This window comes from Schistocerca americana, chromosome 1 (assembly GCF_021461395.2).
Source record: "Schistocerca americana isolate TAMUIC-IGC-003095 chromosome 1, iqSchAmer2.1, whole genome shotgun sequence".
NCBI lineage: Eukaryota > Metazoa > Arthropoda > Insecta > Orthoptera > Acrididae > Schistocerca > Schistocerca americana.
Window position 1 is genome coordinate 218345101 of NC_060119.1, and position 19938 is coordinate 218365038.

At 35.5% G+C, this 19938-nt stretch overlaps 1 protein-coding gene across 1 annotated transcript in view; it reads left to right on the forward strand.

Annotated features, from left to right (window-relative positions):
• The window catches only part of LOC124621604 (protein couch potato-like), a 183169-nt gene extending 169487 nt beyond the window's left edge, over window positions 1-13682 (forward strand). The window contains exons 7-8 of the mRNA XM_047147154.1: window positions 7039-7216; window positions 13379-13682. Coding sequence (XP_047003110.1) covers window positions 7039-7216; window positions 13379-13411 — 211 coding nt within the window. The 3' untranslated portion in view covers window positions 13412-13682. The remainder of the gene's footprint in view (window positions 1-7038; window positions 7217-13378) is intronic.
• The last annotated feature ends 6256 nt before the right edge of the window (window positions 13683-19938 follow it).

The following is a 19938-nucleotide window of genomic DNA, read 5'->3' on the forward strand; positions in this document are numbered from 1 at the left end:
AAACCCAGTCTCCAGTGGGTCTTCTTTGCTGTTACACATCGCTAAATTTCATTTACTTTTGAAATGGCATGGGTTAGGCAAACCCCAGAAATTCTTGAGAGAAGAACAAAGACATGTCAGCTGTGCCAGTCAGGTTGGTTGCGCAACTTTTTGAGAATGCTGTTAATTCACACAACGATAACTGTGCCGTTATTCCTATTGTATGAAATGGTTTTGAAAAAACTCTTTTATGTTTGTTAAAAGCCATGGCTGAATTTTCTCAGGGTGCTATCGCCAGAAATATCACATGCGTCCCAATGTGAAAACATCCGTCTTACTCATAGTGGATTAAAAATCTTTCATTTAATATTACGTGATAATCCATTAAACACAGTGGGTTTTTTTTCTGTGAGGCTTGATGCTCCAGGATATCTGCCTATGTGCAGTGGCAGCATAAGCATTTATAGAAATTATTGTTAATAAAGAAACTGTATCTCTGGCCTAATATGAAAAATATTACAAGATGTCGTTTTCCATTTATGGAGATTATTCTTTTTAATACTTTTAGCATGAAATGAGTATTAAAAGAGCTTATATAATTTTTATCATTAATGGCATCACCACAACAATGAGCCTACACAAAAATGGCCGGGGCAACATATAATTATTATGTAACTAAATCACATTCAGGAAAGGTACTCGCTACTGACAAAAACACATTTTATAACCAGTAGTTTCGTATATATTCAAACAAATTCTAATATTGCTATAGGTAACTGTATGAATTACAGACTGTGAACAATAAGCATCTGTCAGCTAGAACATTCAGAATCGAGAAGACAATGAAACAAAAAACGCACAGTCTTTTTATACAAATGCACAAAGATCATAATTATTTCGATTGAGCTTAGACCATGCTTCTTTATTGTTGCATATTGATAACCTATTCATACTACTATTTCTTTCGGAGGCTGTGCTATGTCGGCCGTACCAGTCAGGTTGGTTGCACTCAACAGATGGTTAACTCAAGTTTCTCTTTTTGTCTGGACAACCTACATTTCCACATGTAATTCACCTACATGTGAGGACTTTATGCCTTATCTCTGTGGTTATTATTTAAATTAGTACATGGTTTTGTATAAAATAAAGTAAACCATGCTCATCATTGTTGAGACAACCAGATTATGTTAAGCTAGTTCTATTTTGCTTATGTTCCCACTGAGGTTCACAGAATGAACAGTGTTCATCTGTATTAGAAATATTAATGCTACAAACATTATTTTCTCCAATTCTAATGATTTCCATATTGAAATGAGTGACACAGACTCCTCTTGTCTGGAAAATTATCATTTTCCATATTAATGACACACTTTTTGATTCACTTAATCTTGAGCTTTCTCAAAACTTTCTTAGTCCTTAGAAAATATCATGTAAAGGGATAGATAAAAAACCTACTCACCCAAGTGGTGGCAGGAGAACACACACACACAACAATGTTTAATTTTTACAAGCATTTGGAGCCAGCAGCTCCTTCTTCTGGCAGCAGAGTTGAAGGGGAAGGGAGAGGTTGTGAAGAAAAAGAACTGGAAAGGTTTAGGAAAAGGGGTACATTTCAGAAAAGTCCCATGATCTGGGGCTCTGGGTGACTCTTCTGAACGGCATCCCTCTTCCTAAACCTCTCCAGTCCTTTTCCTTCACCCCTCTTCCTTCCCCTTCAACTCTTCTGCCAAAAGAATGAGCCACTGGCTCCAAAAACTTGTAAAAGTTAAACATGTGTGTGTGTGTGTGTGTGTGTGTGTGTGTGTGTGTGTGTGTGTGTGTGTGTATGTGTATTCTCCTGTTGCTACTTTGTGAGTAAATTTTTTATCCATCCACTTACAAAATATCAGTATCATTGGAGTAAAATTGGCCAAGTAAAAGTGGACATATATGCTGTTGACCTAAACTGCTGTAATGTAATGTGTACTACAAAATAGATGCAGATGGTATATGAGGGTGGTTCAGACAGTAACAGCTGTTCTAGCATGGAACTAGTGTTCATGTGCACAGTGCTGGCATTGTCATATATGCATGTACTCTGATTCATTAAGTTTCCAGCTCTGAACGCGTAAACTTGTTCTTCTTATTACATCAAAACGTGTATGCTGTAATAAAAAATCCCATAAAATATGAAAGCATTTCAGAAGCAGACATTCATCATCAGTTGTGTACTGTATATGGTCCAAATGTTAATAGTGAAGGTGCTATGCGGCAATTTGTCTGATTTTTTAAAAGTGCAGAACAAACTTTCATGATGAAGAGAGGAGTAGTAGGACTTCTGTTGTGAGTACTGATTTCGTTAAGAAAGCTGACATACAACCCAGTCTTGGCACCATTGATTTTCCATCTTTTCACTCACATGAAGAAGTGGCTCGCATTGCAGCACTTCAATAATGATGACAAACTTCAAAATGTCATGAAAGGTTGGCATCCATGTGGGCAAGTTTTATTTAGGAGGAGTAAATTAGTTAAACGCTCTGAACAAACACTTAAATTTAAATGGTGACTGTGTTGAAAAGTAGCAAATAGCTCTAATTTCAAGGTATACAAAATTATTTTTTTCCATGCAAGTTTATTATTTACAGCCAAATGGACACTACTTTCCAAATTGCTCTCATATAATCTCTTGAGTATGTAAATTGGACCTCAAGTATTATTACTAAAGGATACACTAAAGTCTAATTTCAGTGAGAGATAGAAAGTAATAAATATAAATTACCATCACATGAATGTGAACCTCTGTGTGTGGCAAATCAATTATGTTCTTCAAATGTACCATACATGGTAATATCACAAGTGTTTTTTTTTTTTTAATCCGAGTGTAACAAGATCTGACTTCAAAATGATTTCCAGTTCCATCATTTCGTTCTACTCCCAGATGCTGCTACGTAACACGGTGCATTCTCATGTTAATAAAATCATAGGCTCTGAACTGTTCCTCACTGTGTGCAGTACATATTGCTGTAAAATGTACTTATATTCTCCTGCATTTACGTAAGCATAATAACCAAACCACACACTAATCACAAAAATTCCCCCATACTGTGACACCAACTCCTCCATACTTCGCTGTTGGTACTACACATGATGGCAGGTAAGAAACTCCAGGCATTTGCCAAACACAAACCCTTCCATCGCATTGCGGCAGGGGAACAGAATGACTTTTTACTCCAAACCATTTGTTTAGAGTATTCTGCTGTCCACATTCTTGACATCAACTCAAGTGTCACTTAGCACTGGCTGCAGAAATACTTGGCTTATGAGGAGGTGCTTAACCATAGTACCTCATTCTTTTTCACTCTCTGCACACAGTCACTGTGCTAGCTGGACAGTTGATAGTACTTTGGAACTCAGCTGGTAGCACTTTGGAGCTCATGAGAGATTCCTTTCACTGATTTCCTGCAGTATTTTACATCCACCCTTGCCAATGCTTGACAGTTCCTTTCCATCAGTATGTAAGATCTGCCTGGTCCTAGTTTAGCTGTGTTTCTTTCTTTGTTTCCACTGCACAGTCACATCACCAATAGTTGACTTGGGCAGCTTTATAAGGATTGAAATGTTCCTCGCGTATTTGTTGTTGAGGTGACATCCAGTGACTGGTCCACATTTGAATTCACTGAGCTCTCCTGGCTGACCTATTCTTCTGCTGCTGCTTCTGTACTGACAACACAATACTTCTTGCCTCCTTTCATATTGGTTGGTCTGCCTCTCGTCACATCTAGTGGTCAGTACCACACAGGGGTGTCCATACACTTTTGATTAGATGATGCTTATTGTTATAAAATTATCCAGGTGAACATCTAATATTCTGTGTAACCTGCTTGTTTGCTTTTTTTATATATATATATATATACCTCTTTTCCAATCAACCACACTGTTCACAGTTGATGGATGCACTAAACCACTGCCAGTCACACTGTACTCATTAATGTGTTGTTTCTGCATAATTCTCTTTGATTTAATAAGAAAGATAGTCACTTTGATTGTTTTCTTCAGTTCCACAAGCTTCTTATTTCCGTACATTATTCAGTAAGTATTACTGTTTTTGCCAAGTAATGCCATCTACCTGGAACATTATTACATGAGATAGGCTGCCCTACTATCTTCACTTTTTGCCATGATCACAGTCAGTGCCTGATATGTGAGAGTTCCTGCTGGTACACCATACCAGCACCTCTGATTAAAAAAAAGCACTTAAATAAAATTTTTAAGACATGAAAATTTACAAAAAAGGAAAATTACTCCCAGGAGGTCACAGTACCAGAACCTCCTTTTCTACGAAAGCACTAAGGGCACTGAATTATAAAAACTTAAGCCCATAGTTTCATTCATCTTTTCTAACCAGTAACATTTTGAAGCATTTCAGGATTTGGAAATGAAAAGTTTCTGATATCCTTAGGGTATCCATATTCCCACAGCAAATTTTTTTTAAGAGGATGTTTTCTTCATTTACTACACTTCATCCTCCGAATGTGACAGAAGTAATAGCTAGTGACATATAAACTGGGCTAAAGAAATGATAGTATAATGTAAAAGTGCTTTGTTTCAGACACCATTCGTACTGGAAACTTTCAAAAGAAATTTATGTTCTCATAATTGGCTCGAAGTTGTAAGAACTAGAGTATATGACTCATTATTCCAAAGCAGTTTATTTTACTCATTCCGGTACTTCAGGGTTTCCAAAAGTAAAACTTCTGAGACTACCATCAAAGTCAAGCTCATAAAATTGTTTCCCATAGCCAACAAACCTCATGGCTGCACTTGAAGGTCATGTATCCTCTAAAATCCTTCACTTTTTGACCCGCAACTTGTTCACAAAATGAGGACAAAGTCTGATGAGATATTAATGTGATATATGAATAATAAAGTTACATTTGTATTTGTAAAGGCAAAGTAAAGTGCCATGACACCACAGTACAATCAAAGTAAAATCCAGAATGAAATGTAATTATAACTATTACCTATGAGGATAAACCATTTCTCACCAAATAGTAGAGGCCCTGAGCAAGAGACTAGTGTGTAGGAAATGTTAATAACTTCCAAAGTCTAGCACAATCTATTGTCTACCAGTGTTGCAGCTTGACTGTATTGTAGTACTGGAAGACAATATTGACTGCTCAGTGTTCACTAGTTTTTATTAGGGGAATAGTGAACTCTTCTGATGTACATTAAAAGTGCATTTAATTATGTTTTTCTTGTGCAAAAGGGTATCTGACAAAGACTGAAAAGCAAAGAAGTGCAATGAACAGTAATTACATGATGTACATCATGAAGAGGGGCAATCGTGAGATGAGAAAAAGCAACACTCAGTGTGTTCCAGATGTGTAAGATCTCATGGTTTGACAGCATTGATTATGTATAATGTACCCCTGATATTTCAGTATGTCAGAGAACACCTGGAGCACAACAAGCTGCATTGTTGACATCAAAATATTGTGCCAAGAAGACACAACAATCTGGCAGCATACCTGCAAAAACATTACACATGTGCTAAATGTGTTGGTATTATGAGTACTTGCAAAATATTCCTGTTGTGAAGCTATCTAATCAAGTTTTAAGTGTGCATTTTAATTGTATAGCAATATGACATGAAGTTTTTGTGGGAGGCAAAATTACTATTATGGCTTTTATCTAGGATATATGATGCAACTAATTAATCGCTACACAACACTAAATAATTCATGATTCTGTAACTATCGTAGTCCACATATTTACTTAATTTTCCCATTCAGTTTTGTTTAACTTCTTCTGTCGTTAAGGAATGTTGCCTGTTTAAATTATAAATAAAGGGCAATTGTAAAACGAAAAAATATATATATTAGAGGAGAAAACACACCAAGCATAGAATGTATTTTTAAGTGGGTAGCAAATATTTTCAGTGCATTTAAAAATAATGTTAAAACTATTTAGTAGTAGCCTTACAACATATGTAAATATCCATAAATGCCACATTAAGGTGTGTGTGTGTGTGTGTGTGTGTGTGTGTGTGTGTGTGAACACCCATGTGTGCTCGCGCTTGCATACATATTGTGAGTTGTACCTGTGTATTCACTTTGCAGCAGATTGAATGAACTAGTGTATTTTACTGCATCTCTTATTCACAAAATGACAGTTTTAGTACTAAATAGAATAGTTACAACAAGAGGAGATGCACTTGCATGTGGTTGCCAACTTTGTTCCACACTATACTGTACAGCTGCGTCCTGTAGAGTAGTATCGTTGGGCATGTGTGTTGGTCACTGTTGTTGTACTAGTTCGTCCTAAACATCTGAAAGCACACCTTAGTCCTCATCAAATGCAGGAAATTAATGTATGTTTCACTACAAATTTGCTGGGGCTCTATCATATTTCTGTTGCAAACAAACGCAATTATATCAAAATTAGAAATCTGCAGAACAGTGCCCATATTTTGCCGAATTATTTGTTCATATAGGTGGACTAACATTTCACACCTGCTTAAAAATACAAAAAAAGAAATTTAAAAATTAAGAGGTCAATTTCTTTGTCCTGTTCCTCTTTCATTCTGGGAAAAAAAAAAAAAAAAAAAAAAAAAAAAAAAAAAAAAAAAAAAAAAAACCACAGTGAAACTGAGTATTACACTTTAAATTTTGATTTAAGACGCTGGAACACCCCAAATCTTTCTTAATATAATTCTGATTCATGAAATACAAAATTGGAAACTCATGCCTCGCTTCATGGCATCATGTGAAATAAACAGAATAAAATCTGTCACATAGTTTTCCCTGTTACTGTAAATTATTAACTTATTTAATCTTTAATTCCTCCTTGTAAGCTACTCTGCATGCACTTTTGGGTTTGGTGTGGTGGCTTAGCACTGTTTTGTGTAACAGCAACATAAATTAAATGATTTACAAACTGCAACGCAAAACTAAAAATCAATACCTTTAAGGGTGTCCTAACATTATTCCTGTGGATAACGTTCAATTGGGAACTTTCAGATGTTTGGGCATGTGTCCCCATCCTCTTCCTAACATGGCACATTCTTATCTGTGTGCACAGCTTCCCCGGCTTCTGTCGCCTCCGCATGCACACCAAGGGAGGGTCCCCCGTCGCTTTCGTCGAGTTTCAAGATGTGCGCTGCGCTGCCCAAGCCATGGCCAACCTGCAGGGCTCCTTCTTGCTCTCCTCTGACCGGGGAGCCATTCGTATCGAGTACGCCAAAAGCAAAATGGCAGAGGTTGGTAGGCTGGGTGCTCACAAACTTAGATCAGAACAGGAAGAGCTGAAGAGAAATGAGATATAAACTAGTTCTAAAGATATTTTTTTTAAACACTTAACACTGATGCTGAAACATAAACAGGGAAATTACAACTGAAACGTTCCAACACAAAAGGGGTCACAGAAAGCAAAGAGTGTGACATCTTGATAGATACACAAATAATCATTTACAAACCAAAAAATGCATATTTTTGGGCTGAAGAGGAAATAAAGGAAAGAAAGTAAAGTGTCAGAATGGTGAATGGGCAGGTCGCTGTGATTCAGCAGCAGTCAGCTAGCTGCACCAGAAGCAGTTACAGTCCAAACAGAAGGAAAGACAAATGTCCTATGTATTTGCTATTTGATTTCTCTCCTCTATTCAGTACATCCGTTGCCATCCAGTTCTGAATCATCTGCACTCATTACCCTTTGGATTCTATTGTTTTTCCCCAACTCTGTTTGGCTTTAAAAGGTCAAGAATCTGATTGTCTGTGTTTGTGACAGTTATTATAATCTTCATCTTTGATGGCACACATTTTCTGTATACCTTTCATTCTGCCATGTGAGGAAAAATGATTTTTTATTTATGTATTACTTATATTATGGATACTACTTATTTCACACAGGTTCCTATCACACTCTGCAAGCATGATGGAGAAGAAAGTGAATTTTTGGGTGACTTACATTTATAGTTGTTGGAAAAAACCCTGACCATTACTTTTTTTTATTATACAGATATGTTGCCTTCTAGTAAATTAATTACTGTAGAGTGATGCTCTGCACATTGCATTTATAATTAGAGCACCAAATAAATACCCACTTATGCATTTAATGTAGTTCCCATAGCTGGATTTCAAATCACACATGTGCATCATTTCTTGAAACATGTTTTGAATTCCATTACAGCTACATTTACTCTTAGACCCTTCACTGGCATGTATGGTGACATGCTGCTTGTATAACACTTTTTCTGCAGAATTTGATTTTCTTCCTTGTATTGGATGCAGTAAACCAGATGTGATCAGTAATAAAACAGTTGCTGTATGTGTTTCTGAAAAGTCCATAAAACTGCTTGCTCACTAATATCATTAACAACTACACTCCCATTCCTAACAGTATGTACATGATTCTTTTAGTATATTTCCCTGGCATTGCCTCCTATCTTTGCAGTAGTATTTGGGATGTTTGTGTCATGTTGGGTAATTAATTAACCATAAATATACCATATTTGTAAGTATATGAAATTATATGTTATATTATACTATATCTCATATTTTGTCTACACACATTTTAGTTACTGCATATATTTATGAAACATTGTTTTCTTATTTTTTGTGTGTTTTCATGTCTGTGGAATATTTTAAAGAAGCCACACAATATTTACTTGTTCTTATCAATTAGCAGTAATTCTGATTTGTTATAGCAACTACATTACCAAAGATGAAAAGGGGAGTAAGCATGAAATCATGGAATTGGGAGTATATAACAGCACCTATATTACAGTGACAGTTGGCAGAAAACTCCAGGATCAGATGTATAATTTATTTTAGCTACGAATCCATGATACTGACACATATTTTATGATAGAAACAACAGCCCTATTTATGTCCATTTTAAAATGGAATATAACATTTCCAATTTACCTATGTGTTACAGTGAAAACATCACTGATAGGAGCTTTTGGAAGATTTACTCTGATTCCTGATGATATTAGCTTTGGTGACATTCAAATCCACAAAGATGAATAAGTTCTGGAATGGTCAGTATTATTCACAGAGAGAAAAAAGATTGTCTTCCTTACACGAAAAATCAAACAAATATAACAGTAACAATAAGAATCTTTCTGGCAGCTTGAAACTGTGTGCTGGACCAAGATTCAAACCTCAGCATTCCAGGTTCATGTCATGGTCCGACACACAGTTTTAATCCACCAGGAAGTTTCATATTGAGGCACACTCTGCTAGAGAGTGAAAAACTCAGTATGAATTGGACAGATTGCTAATCACCACATACAGGAAGCTCTGAGCAGCAACTAGGCACCCTTAGATGAAGACTGTTGAATATTGTTAGCTGTTGAACAAAATTCTAACACACACACACACACATATACACACACACACACACACACACACACACACACACACACACGGCCACTGTTATTTCCAGGGTGAGGAGCGATCTCAGCTGTGTGGGTAGTGGGGTTGAAGGAGTAAAGAGAAGGCATGGTGTGGGGATGGGGGTGGGATAACAGCGTAGTGGTGAAGGGAAATGCTGTGTAGTGCTGCCTGTGTGACTGTGCAGAGGCTTGGCAGGAAATGGATTGTGGGCTCCCAGGTGCAGCATCTGGAATCTGTGCTGGGAAGGTGAGCTGGGGGCTGGGCCAAAGGCGCTATTGAGGCTGGAAGGGAAACAGATAAGGAGATAAAGGCACATGGGATGACAACGCTAGAGAAGCTTGAGGCCAAGAGAGTCACAGGAACAAAAGAGATTTTCCACTGGCGCAGTTGAGAAAATGCAGTGGTCATGGGAAGAACCCAGAGGGCAGCAGCTGTGAAGCAATCACTGGAGTCAAGCACACTGTTTTGCACAGCGTGCTCAGCAAGTGGATGGTCCAGCTGCCCTTGGCCACTGCCCAACTGTAACCAAGAGAGAACAGACAACCCAGATGTCAAGCAACTGTGAAGCAATCACTGGAGTCAAGCACACTGTTTTGCACAGCATGCTCAGCAAGTGGGTGGTCCAGCTGCCCTTGGCCACTGCCCAACTGTAACCAAGAGAGAACAGACAACCCAGATGTCAAGCAACATGCTATGCTTGACTTCCATGATTTTTTTCACAGCCCATTCTATCTGGATTCTTCTCATCACCTCTACCTTTTCTGAATTTCAGAGAGGGAGGGTTTCCCCCTGCAACACATGCTCTGTCCGTGTAACAGGCCTGGCCTCAACCTTTGGCTGTCTCTATGGCTTATCCTGTGCACTTGCATCCAGATGCTGCACCTAACAGCCTTCCATCTTGTCCCCATCACTTCTTTGCACACAGGCAGCACTCAGCATTTTCCACCATCCTCACCTTCCTTCCTCCCCGCACCTCACACCTCTTCTGTGTTGAGATTACACTAGTCAACCCAGTTCCTAGAGACAACAGTGGACGTGTACTTTAACAGTACTACTGGTTTCATCATGTTTCAGCAAAGTGATTTATCATAAACTGTACCATGGCAACCATTGACATGACTGAAGCTTATCAGTTATGGTATGATATATACCCCAGAATCTGCCAAAGAATAATTTTGTGGACTTGTTTTCAGTGAAATATTTTAGGAGTATCAGCCCGTGACAGGAGACTGTCCGAGTAGATAAAAGAAGGCAAGTGTAAGGGATGAGGTACTTGCCTATCATATATGCAAGAGCTGTGAATGAAAGAGACCACATGCATTAATGAATCTTTTGAAAAACTGGCCTCCTGCTATGAGAGGACCAAGTAAGTGAGGAAACAGAAAAATTAAATTGATAAACAGGGTAGTGACACTAGTGACAGATAGTGCGTCAGCTCTTACCATGTCATTGTCTTAGCTGAATTTCAGAATTGTATAGAAATGTGAAAGAAATTTTCATCATCAATTTTCAGTTGGCAAGGGGAGGAGGGGAATTGGTATAATGTTCCTTATCACCATACTTGTCCTGGATTAAACTCTGTAGCATCACCTGAAGTGTGGGCATGTGGCATTGTTGATGGTTTTTATAACTTCATTGCATGCTGTGTGGTTCTTTAATGAATACAGGAGTGAGGAACAGATGCTGTTCATGAACTGCAAATTCAGATGTTTTTTTTTTATTCTACATCTAATATCAAGTAGTAAAAATAATACATAACTTTGTTCTGTAATTGTAGCATCAGTTGCCAACAGTAGCTTTGAAAGTTGAAACATATACAGATACCACAGATTTGCAAATCAGTCAGTCTTCAATACAATAACTAGTCAGTAGATCATGAGACCTGGCCACTATGAAAGTCTCTAAATGTTATTCAACTGGCAAACACACAAAATGGGCTCAGTGCATGAATGTTCGAACATAAGTACACCCGCTGCTGTAGCTCCAGAGAGGGGATGCTTGCTTCTCATTGGCAGTGGGGTAATCATTCATGGCAGTGCACTCGTACCACCTTGTCTCATCATCATCATCATCATCATCATCACCACCACCATCATACTGCACAAATATGACACTGCACTATACACACATAATTTACAGTCACTTACATTCAATAAATGAATTTAACACACCACTCTTATACACCATTTGGTAAGGGGTCATTGTGCAGTAAAGAAGTTCTTTTTTTTCTGCCCATGAGTTGTGACTACAACTATCTGTCACATTCAGTTTTTAAGTAATTTGGAACCTTTTCAAGTTGTTACCTTCTCTAACATTATCTCTAAGTAGTAATGTAATCTTCCAATTCTTCCTACATGCACTGCAGTTACTTACACCTTAATGAATGGATGTGTCTTTACATACTCTGCAAATGCTAATTGCTGCCATAATTAAATCTCCTACCTCAATACTGGAACACTACCTGCATTTCTTCAACTGAGTTTTCTATGCTATTTCTTTCTTCCAAGTGAACACCCATTTAACATTTTCCAAGCAATATAGGTAGAAATATCCCTGCTCCAAGACCATGTTGAATCAGACATACATAAAAGATAAAAGTCAAATTTGTGGGATGTTGATGAAACTCAAGAAACAGAAAAAAGGAGAAAATGATTTGGAAGATGAGTGACATTACCAAGGTATACAATAGTAGATGAGTAGCTGAAAGTAGCTGAAGGAGCAGAAAAGTTAGTTTATATACACAAATTAGCGTCAGCATTCTGCAGACAGGATTAGTTTCCAGTTGTTGATTTAGTTATTTTGAACATTGCATTGTGCCTTATCAAAGTGTTTCATGAGAACATAAAATACTGCCAAATATTTCATTGTCTCATCTAGCAGCACAACATTTAGTTGTTTTCATCTTGCGTTTATTTGGTCAGCTTTAGACATAAATTAACATGTTGCTCATCAGGGGTAAAATGCACATAATGTTCTGTTTTCACGATACATTACCGAGTGAGGTGGTGCAGTGGACTCGCATTCGGGAGAACAACGGTTCAATCCCGTGGCAAGCCATCCTGATTAGCCATCCTGATTTAGGTCTTCCGTGATTTCCCTAAATCGCTTCAGGCAAATGCTGGGATGGTTCCTTTGAAACGGCACTGCCGATTTCCTTCCCCATCCTTCCCTCACCCGAGCTTGCGCTCCGTCTCTAGTGACCTCGATGTCGATGGGATGTTAAACACTAATCTCCTCCTCCTCCTCCTCATGATACATTATTATTCCAACTCAAATTTCAGCAAAACTGGGTGTTTTCTGTTGCACTGACATTCATATTGGAGGCAACAGATTATGACTTTCCACTATTGAGGCTGAAACGAAGACATGTTCAAAAGTACTCTGAATATGTTACCATAAAAATAAATTATACATAAAATATGCCTCAGTGACATAGAATTGCATTTAAATCAGAAAAGGAAATAAAGTTTAGAAATAATAGATGCTGCCTGCTACTGCTTATCAAGAAATGAGCTGAGACAAAAGTGACTGAAATAAATTAGCAAACAATTATCTATTTCTGTTGCAAAATAAATTCAAATTATTTAGATGGTGATCATTTTCATTACTGTATTAATGTGTTACATAAATTCAGTGCCTACTTTGTTTATCAGAAGTAATTCTTACCTCCGTTATTCAGAGAGAGCACTAAGTTACTATGGATTTATGGTCACATTATCCACTGTGCAGCTTTGTATTTATATCAAATTGTAAATAATTTTACTACTATTTCATTGACATTTTCCCAATGTTTCTTAAAAGAATATAAATTAAATGCATCTTCACAGTAGTGCTGTTTTCATCATTGTACTATGGTAATACACCACAAAACATTGTTCTGCAAGTTGCTACATGTATTATTTGAAAATTGTTAAGTGCACACTCACTATCAGAATCATTTCAAAATGGCATTCCATTTGTGTGATATGATAGTTCTAATTTGTTATCATTTTAAGTTTCCAATCTTGATTGCTTTTTCTTTCTAGGGACCCAAGGGAGAAGAAAATGGACAATCTTAATTATCCTTACCTCCAGCTGAGCACCTGACATGAGCATCAGCAACCTGGCTCTGGTGTTGCTATGCCCTCATAGGCCTGAATTCTTGAAGACAGCGAGGCATCTTGATTAAATATGAATACATAAAATGGCGCACACTGTGCCATTGCCATAGGTCAATCTGTTAAAATCTTAAAATTTTGTTATTTTATTCTTCTTTTGATTCATCAATAAGAATATTAACCACAGTAATGATAAATTAATAATAAATAATGTTAATAAATGAAAAAATATTGTTAACGAGAATGGTAGTATGATAAAATCAAGGCCTCTTAATAAATGCCTGTATACCTCCAATCTTACACTTGAAAACGAAAGTGTCTTATTATCATTACTATTGTTATTATTTGTTCAAATTAAATGGTTCAGAAAAATCTTGATTTATATTATACATACATCTGGTGCTTGCAGCTCTTTTATTTGTGAAATTCATTAAATAGTTCATTCAGTAAGCTTCAGACTTAGTTCATATACATTTCCTTTCAGAGTAACACATTTATTTTTAAAGAAAAAGGAGAAAATAATTTTGAAACAATTAACATTTTTAAGTATACCGGAGTGCTTTTTTGATAAATTTCATAGTTGACAGAACTATATTACTCTTGCTGTCAACTAGCTTGAAAAAAAAAATGAATGTGAGTAATTTGACATCTTTAGGAAATTGTAAACAAAAAAAATTATAAATATAGCAGTTTGTTGCACTTCTGCTTTGTCATTCAGATAGCACAGTATATCATGTAGTTCTTTATGAGCATGAGATATGAGAATTCATTGAAGTTTTTCAGCAATAGGTATGCTGTGCTGTTGATTAATGAATCACTAATGTTAAAAACTGAGATTAGAGCTTGAAAGGCAGTGTAGGAAATACAGAGAAAATTGCTATTTACTTATCAGGGGATTAGATAATTATGAAGGATTATAATTTACTTGTATATGGCATATTTCAAGAGACCTTGATGAATAGCAGACAATGCTTGATACCAAAGGTGCCCTGAAAGTTATGTTTTAGATAACTTATTTGAAAAAAAAAAATGTAGGTAAATTAAATGTATTCATTTAATTTTTCTTATGGATGGTGTAAATACCTCTTTTAGAAAATACTAAATCTTGAACATAACATATTGTGCAGTAGCATGCCATGTGTCTGGCTGTTTATGTGCAGATAGAGTTTACATGCTGTAGGCTACTATCACTATACGTAGGATTAATAAAATTAGTCTGGTTGAAAAGAAACTCAGTGTTAGAAAAGCTATATTTGTTTTTCTAGAGGAAAAGAGAATTGGATCAGACATTTAATGTATTTCTTATTCATAGCAATAAACCAAAAATGTGTATGCTATACTCTATTTCCTTTGATAGAAGGAAAAGAGAGAGAGAATACAAGTAAACTCAGTCTGCGAGTGAAGCAAAAGAATATCATGCATTCATATCAAATAATAAGAATCTTTTCTCTTCTCCTCCTATCAGCACAATTACTCATAGAGTTAAATTTCAAAAGATTGTAGTTTGAACTTCATATCCTTTGAGCATTAGCTGATTTACCTGGTCTGATGGGTAAACTGTACGAAATGTACTTTATATAAACATATGGTAGTTTAATTATTTGTATATACAAATATGCATATATCATCTCATCTAGTTACTTTTAATGAGTGTAATCATATAATATTCCAGTGACTACATGACCACCTGTCTGTAGTTTCTAGTTAGTTTATGTAAGCAATTTAGAAGTGTTGAATCTAACAAATCAGTAAAGAGAGAAATGCTGCGCATTTTATCAATAATGTTTTTAGTTAGTAATGGAACAGTTATTTATTAATAAGTGGTCAAGTTTTTAAGGTAAAACTGCTGAGGATTGAGCAAGTCTGGGATTTTTTGACTGTATACAAGTGTATATAGCTAATGTGTATGAACCAAAGTAGAGACTGACTGCTTTAGTAGCCAGGACAATCCAAAGAGGCAGCATTACAATGCCACATAACTAGCCTGGTGTTATGTTGCAGCTGGGAATATAATTTCCGTTTGTTAAATATCTCTTTGAAAGAAATGACAGATTTATAGAATCTTAAATGTAGTTGCTTTATGTGTAAGGATTGATGTGATATGAAAAGAAACTAACATTTTGGTACAGCTAGTGACTGGAGGAGTAACATTGCTACTAACATCTCAGAGTTTAATAACAACACTCAGCCTTACACAGTGTGAGTTTATTAATGCTTCGAATGTATTTTTCGAGCAATTGGAAATTGGAAAAAATATCCATACTTATGTAACACCTATTCAGTACCTTAGTATGAACACACAACTACAATATATATGAGATGCTAAATGCTAACAACCAAATGATTCCTCCAGAAACTAGCTAATTTTGTAAGCAGATTTATTAGATCTGTCTGCATTGTGTAGACACAGAAATAAGTGTTCTTGTGTATATCTGTGTACAATGTAGATTAAGTAACTCTTAATTTATGCAGTTAATTAAAGTAGCTATCTGAGGATTTATATTATGTGTACTAGATTCAGAGTTTGTTTGGTACACTTTCCTTCAGATAAATGTAGTGACACTATCTTAAAGAAGAAGAATAATTTGATGTGAATTCAGTAATGCTTGATATTTGAAAATAAATATGTAAATCCTCAGTGCTGCTAGCTTTCAATTTTTGCTCTCATTAAAAGATGAAACAATTAAAGTTTCTTTGTACAAATGTATCATGATGTGGAAATTGCTTAGAGTATGATGTAACAGATTTTTAATTTTATCAGTAGTGTAAGATACTTGTTGTTGATCTGCATGTGTGTGCTATGAGCTGTCTACACAGTGTGGCAGATCCACTCTGAAAACTTTTCCGTCCATTATACGTCTTTAGAGAGACAAAACGCAGCTCAATGCTACAAGGGGATGCTAGGAGGGAGGGTCTGAGGAGACGGTGGCACCCTGTGGAGTGCGGAATAAACATATCAGCTTAAAATACCTGTTATGCAATCCGAACCTTTTGACTGTCATATTTCTTGTACATCTGTTTGTTTTAATACTGCAGTAGTGTTTTAATGTGAGTAAGTGCTCGTAATAATTAAATGTGAAAGAAAATATAGAAATAAAAAAAAAGAACAGCTATTATAATGGGGCTCAAAGGATGTAAAACTAAAAAAAAAAGTTTGTTTCTTGTTCACTACTCCATTATCTGTTATGATCTTAGTGATACTGACATAATCAGTGAATCTGTAGGAGTTGACATTATCATTTTTATGGAATATTTTTGCATGTACTAAAGGAAGTACAGTAAGTCAAGCGCTGTGATGTATATCTTTTGGAATAATTTATTAAAGTCTGCAATAAATTCAGTGCAGACCAGTTTTTATACTGTCATCTATAGTGTATTTTTTTAAATATTGAGGAAAGCAAATAAGGCATAGATGTCATAATTTGGCATAGGTCAATATTATCATCTTAAATAGATGCTCATGGTAGTTTTATCATTTCATAGAATAATTGAAATCTATTAAAATTCCACCTAAATTCATGGAAATTCCCAAAAACATTTCTTAACACTCAGTGAAATTTAGAAAACTAAGAAAATATTTTAAAAATGAAATCAAGTGTTTAGTGTATAAGGAAAATGAAAACAAAGAGACTACAAATAGCATATCATTTACGCAACAGATGCAAAATCGGATATATGTGTGCTTGTACTGCACAGAATACATATTTTATAGAGCTTTCACCCAGTTTATTAACCCACATACATTTGTGTTTGTGCATGCACAATCACTGCCTAATGCTTCTTTTTGAAATCAGAGGTAATTGATAAACAGTTATCATTCAATGGAATTTTGTCTACTCAGTTTATCTGGTCACATGTGTGTCATGTTTCTGATGTCACAAATTCCCTTCAGTTTGACATTGTCCATGAAGACTCTTCTGTTTGCCTGTAAATGAAATATAAATTGCTTTACTAAAGCATGTTACTTTTTTTTTAAAACTTCTTTAGAGATGTCAATGGGGATAAACTTCCTTTGAAATGATAAAGAAAGAGCAAACTGATTACAAAAATATGTTTTTTGTGCTAACTTCACTTAGTAGAATAGAAAATTTGTAATAACATAGTCTCTATAGCACTCAAACATTTGCATATCACTGCTGCATGACTTATTGTACACATTATATTCTGCCAACCTCTTTCTGTTGTGTTAGATGAATGTAAGTGCATGAATGTTGAGAGCGTAACTTTAAATAATCAGGGCTATATGTAAAAAAAAAAAAAAAATACTACAAAGCTGCCTGTACCGCCAGGTCAGGAGCCTCTCATGAATATTGCCTTATTCTGCTCGAGCTTTGCGAGGCAACAAGATATTTGTAAGCAGCATTATATAAATGTATGTACGTATGTATGTCCTTCATAAAATATAGATATTGCAATGATACTTCTAGCTTGCTTAAAGCTACTTCATTCCTTATTGTGCTGTGAAAATGCTTTCTCAAAGGCTGACCAATCATTTATATCATGAATAGATTTTTCATACTGAAATAATTTAAATAGAATTTTTTAAATCTCTAAGTATAAATTATTTATTACATTCCATTGTCTTTACAGATGTTGAAGCTTTGGTGTTCATTGTTAGACAAGCGTAAAATGCAAAAATAAATTATGTACATTTATGGTACAATTAATATGTAACCTACTACTCAGTAATGAGTGAAAGGTTCATCTTCAAATGAACACAATGTGATTGACACTAAGACCATTTATCTTAACTCATCACCAGTTTCAAATTTATGCTTTCTTTATTGATCATGAAAATAATAACCTCCTTTGTATCATTTATTATGTGTTATATGACTTACAGCACAAATGTCTTGTATGTCTTCTACATATCCTATCACATTCTGTATCATATATACTGATTATTTGTACCAGTATAGAGAAGGTGACTGCAGACAGACATCTCTCATATTGAGACATGAATAAGCTATGTGACAGAGCACCTGCTGTATTAAACTGTTTTCATTTCGTTACAGGAAAGACATTGAATTGGAGGTAACATCCTCCTCTATAATACAATCAGAACAAATTTCTTTTCTTTTATGCATCCACACAATTAAATATCACATGGATCACACATATAGATAACTATAACTTTCTGTAGTATCAGCTGTGTTGTTTATGTATGGAGACTGAGGGCATTGCTCTGCCACCTTTAATCACATAACTCTGTGTTATAATTGACAGCATTATGAAACATTGATTCAATGTTTTAAGAACCTGCATTCTAGCATATACTGCAAGTAACATCTCAATGATTACCACTAACATTATTGTCAGTCACAGACTACATAAGAGTTAAAGTGGCTTATTTCAAAAAGTAAGTCCTTCTGCATACAGATATTTACATGTTATAGAGTGAACCATAGCATTCAGATATGGCACTCACTTAGAGACATATATGTGACTCATTATACATGTCCATAGAGGAAAAATCATCAGGATTTTTGTGATTGCAAGTAATCTATGACGATCTGAGCTGTCAGTGACTTTAGCATAATGCTGCTGGATAAGGTTTTGCATTTCTGCAAGACATGATTTGTATGTCCAGCTACATTGCTTTTCTTAATGTCTCCTATATAAACTGTGATACTGTCTGCATTTCCTTTCCATTTGTGCCTTTAATAAAGATTTTTGTTTCTTATGATGTGTTAATATAACTGTAATCCTTCTAACTTTTTAAGCTCTTCTTCATCTCAAACACATTCAGCTGTTCGTTTTAGTTGTCTCCAAACTTTCTCAGAGCTTTGCACATTGTTGTATGTACACAGTACTTTTCATTGTACATAAACTTCTGTAGAAAGAATTTGCTGAACTGAACATTCCAAATTCTCTTTAAAAGTATTTTGCTTTATATCTGTTGTTAGTTTTTCATGTGTTCTCATAAGCTTTCAAATAACTTCTACTTTATGTTTAATATTTCCCGTTTGTTGATGTTCTACATGCTGTCCTACTGCTGTACTTTTGTTGTTTGAAAGACCCCAACCTACAGAGATCAGATGTTTTGTTAGCCACATTTGCAAAAGTTTTTGTTTGAATCTGTTCTGTAAAGAGAATATAGTGTTCAGTTTGTATGATGAGTTATGATAGAGTGATGATTCAGTAAGCTGAATTTTTGAGAAATCCCTTTGTTGACTTTACAAGAGTGCCTGTGCTGATGAAAACACTTTGAGCCCCAAGCTGTAGAATGTTGAGTGTTTCCAAAAGATATGTCAAGAATTAGATACAGCAGGAAACATGTGATAAAATATATATTGTAAATGGGAAACTAGCCATTCTCGCCTTCTTTAATTAACCTGCTTTAGAACATAGGTTAAAAAAAAAAAACACCACTTTCTAAACATATCATGATCTGTGCCCCTTTACAAAGTGACATTCTTAAATTTTAACAAGTAATTGTTAATAAAGCAAAGTTTGATATATATTAAAAAACAAGAATTTACAATGAA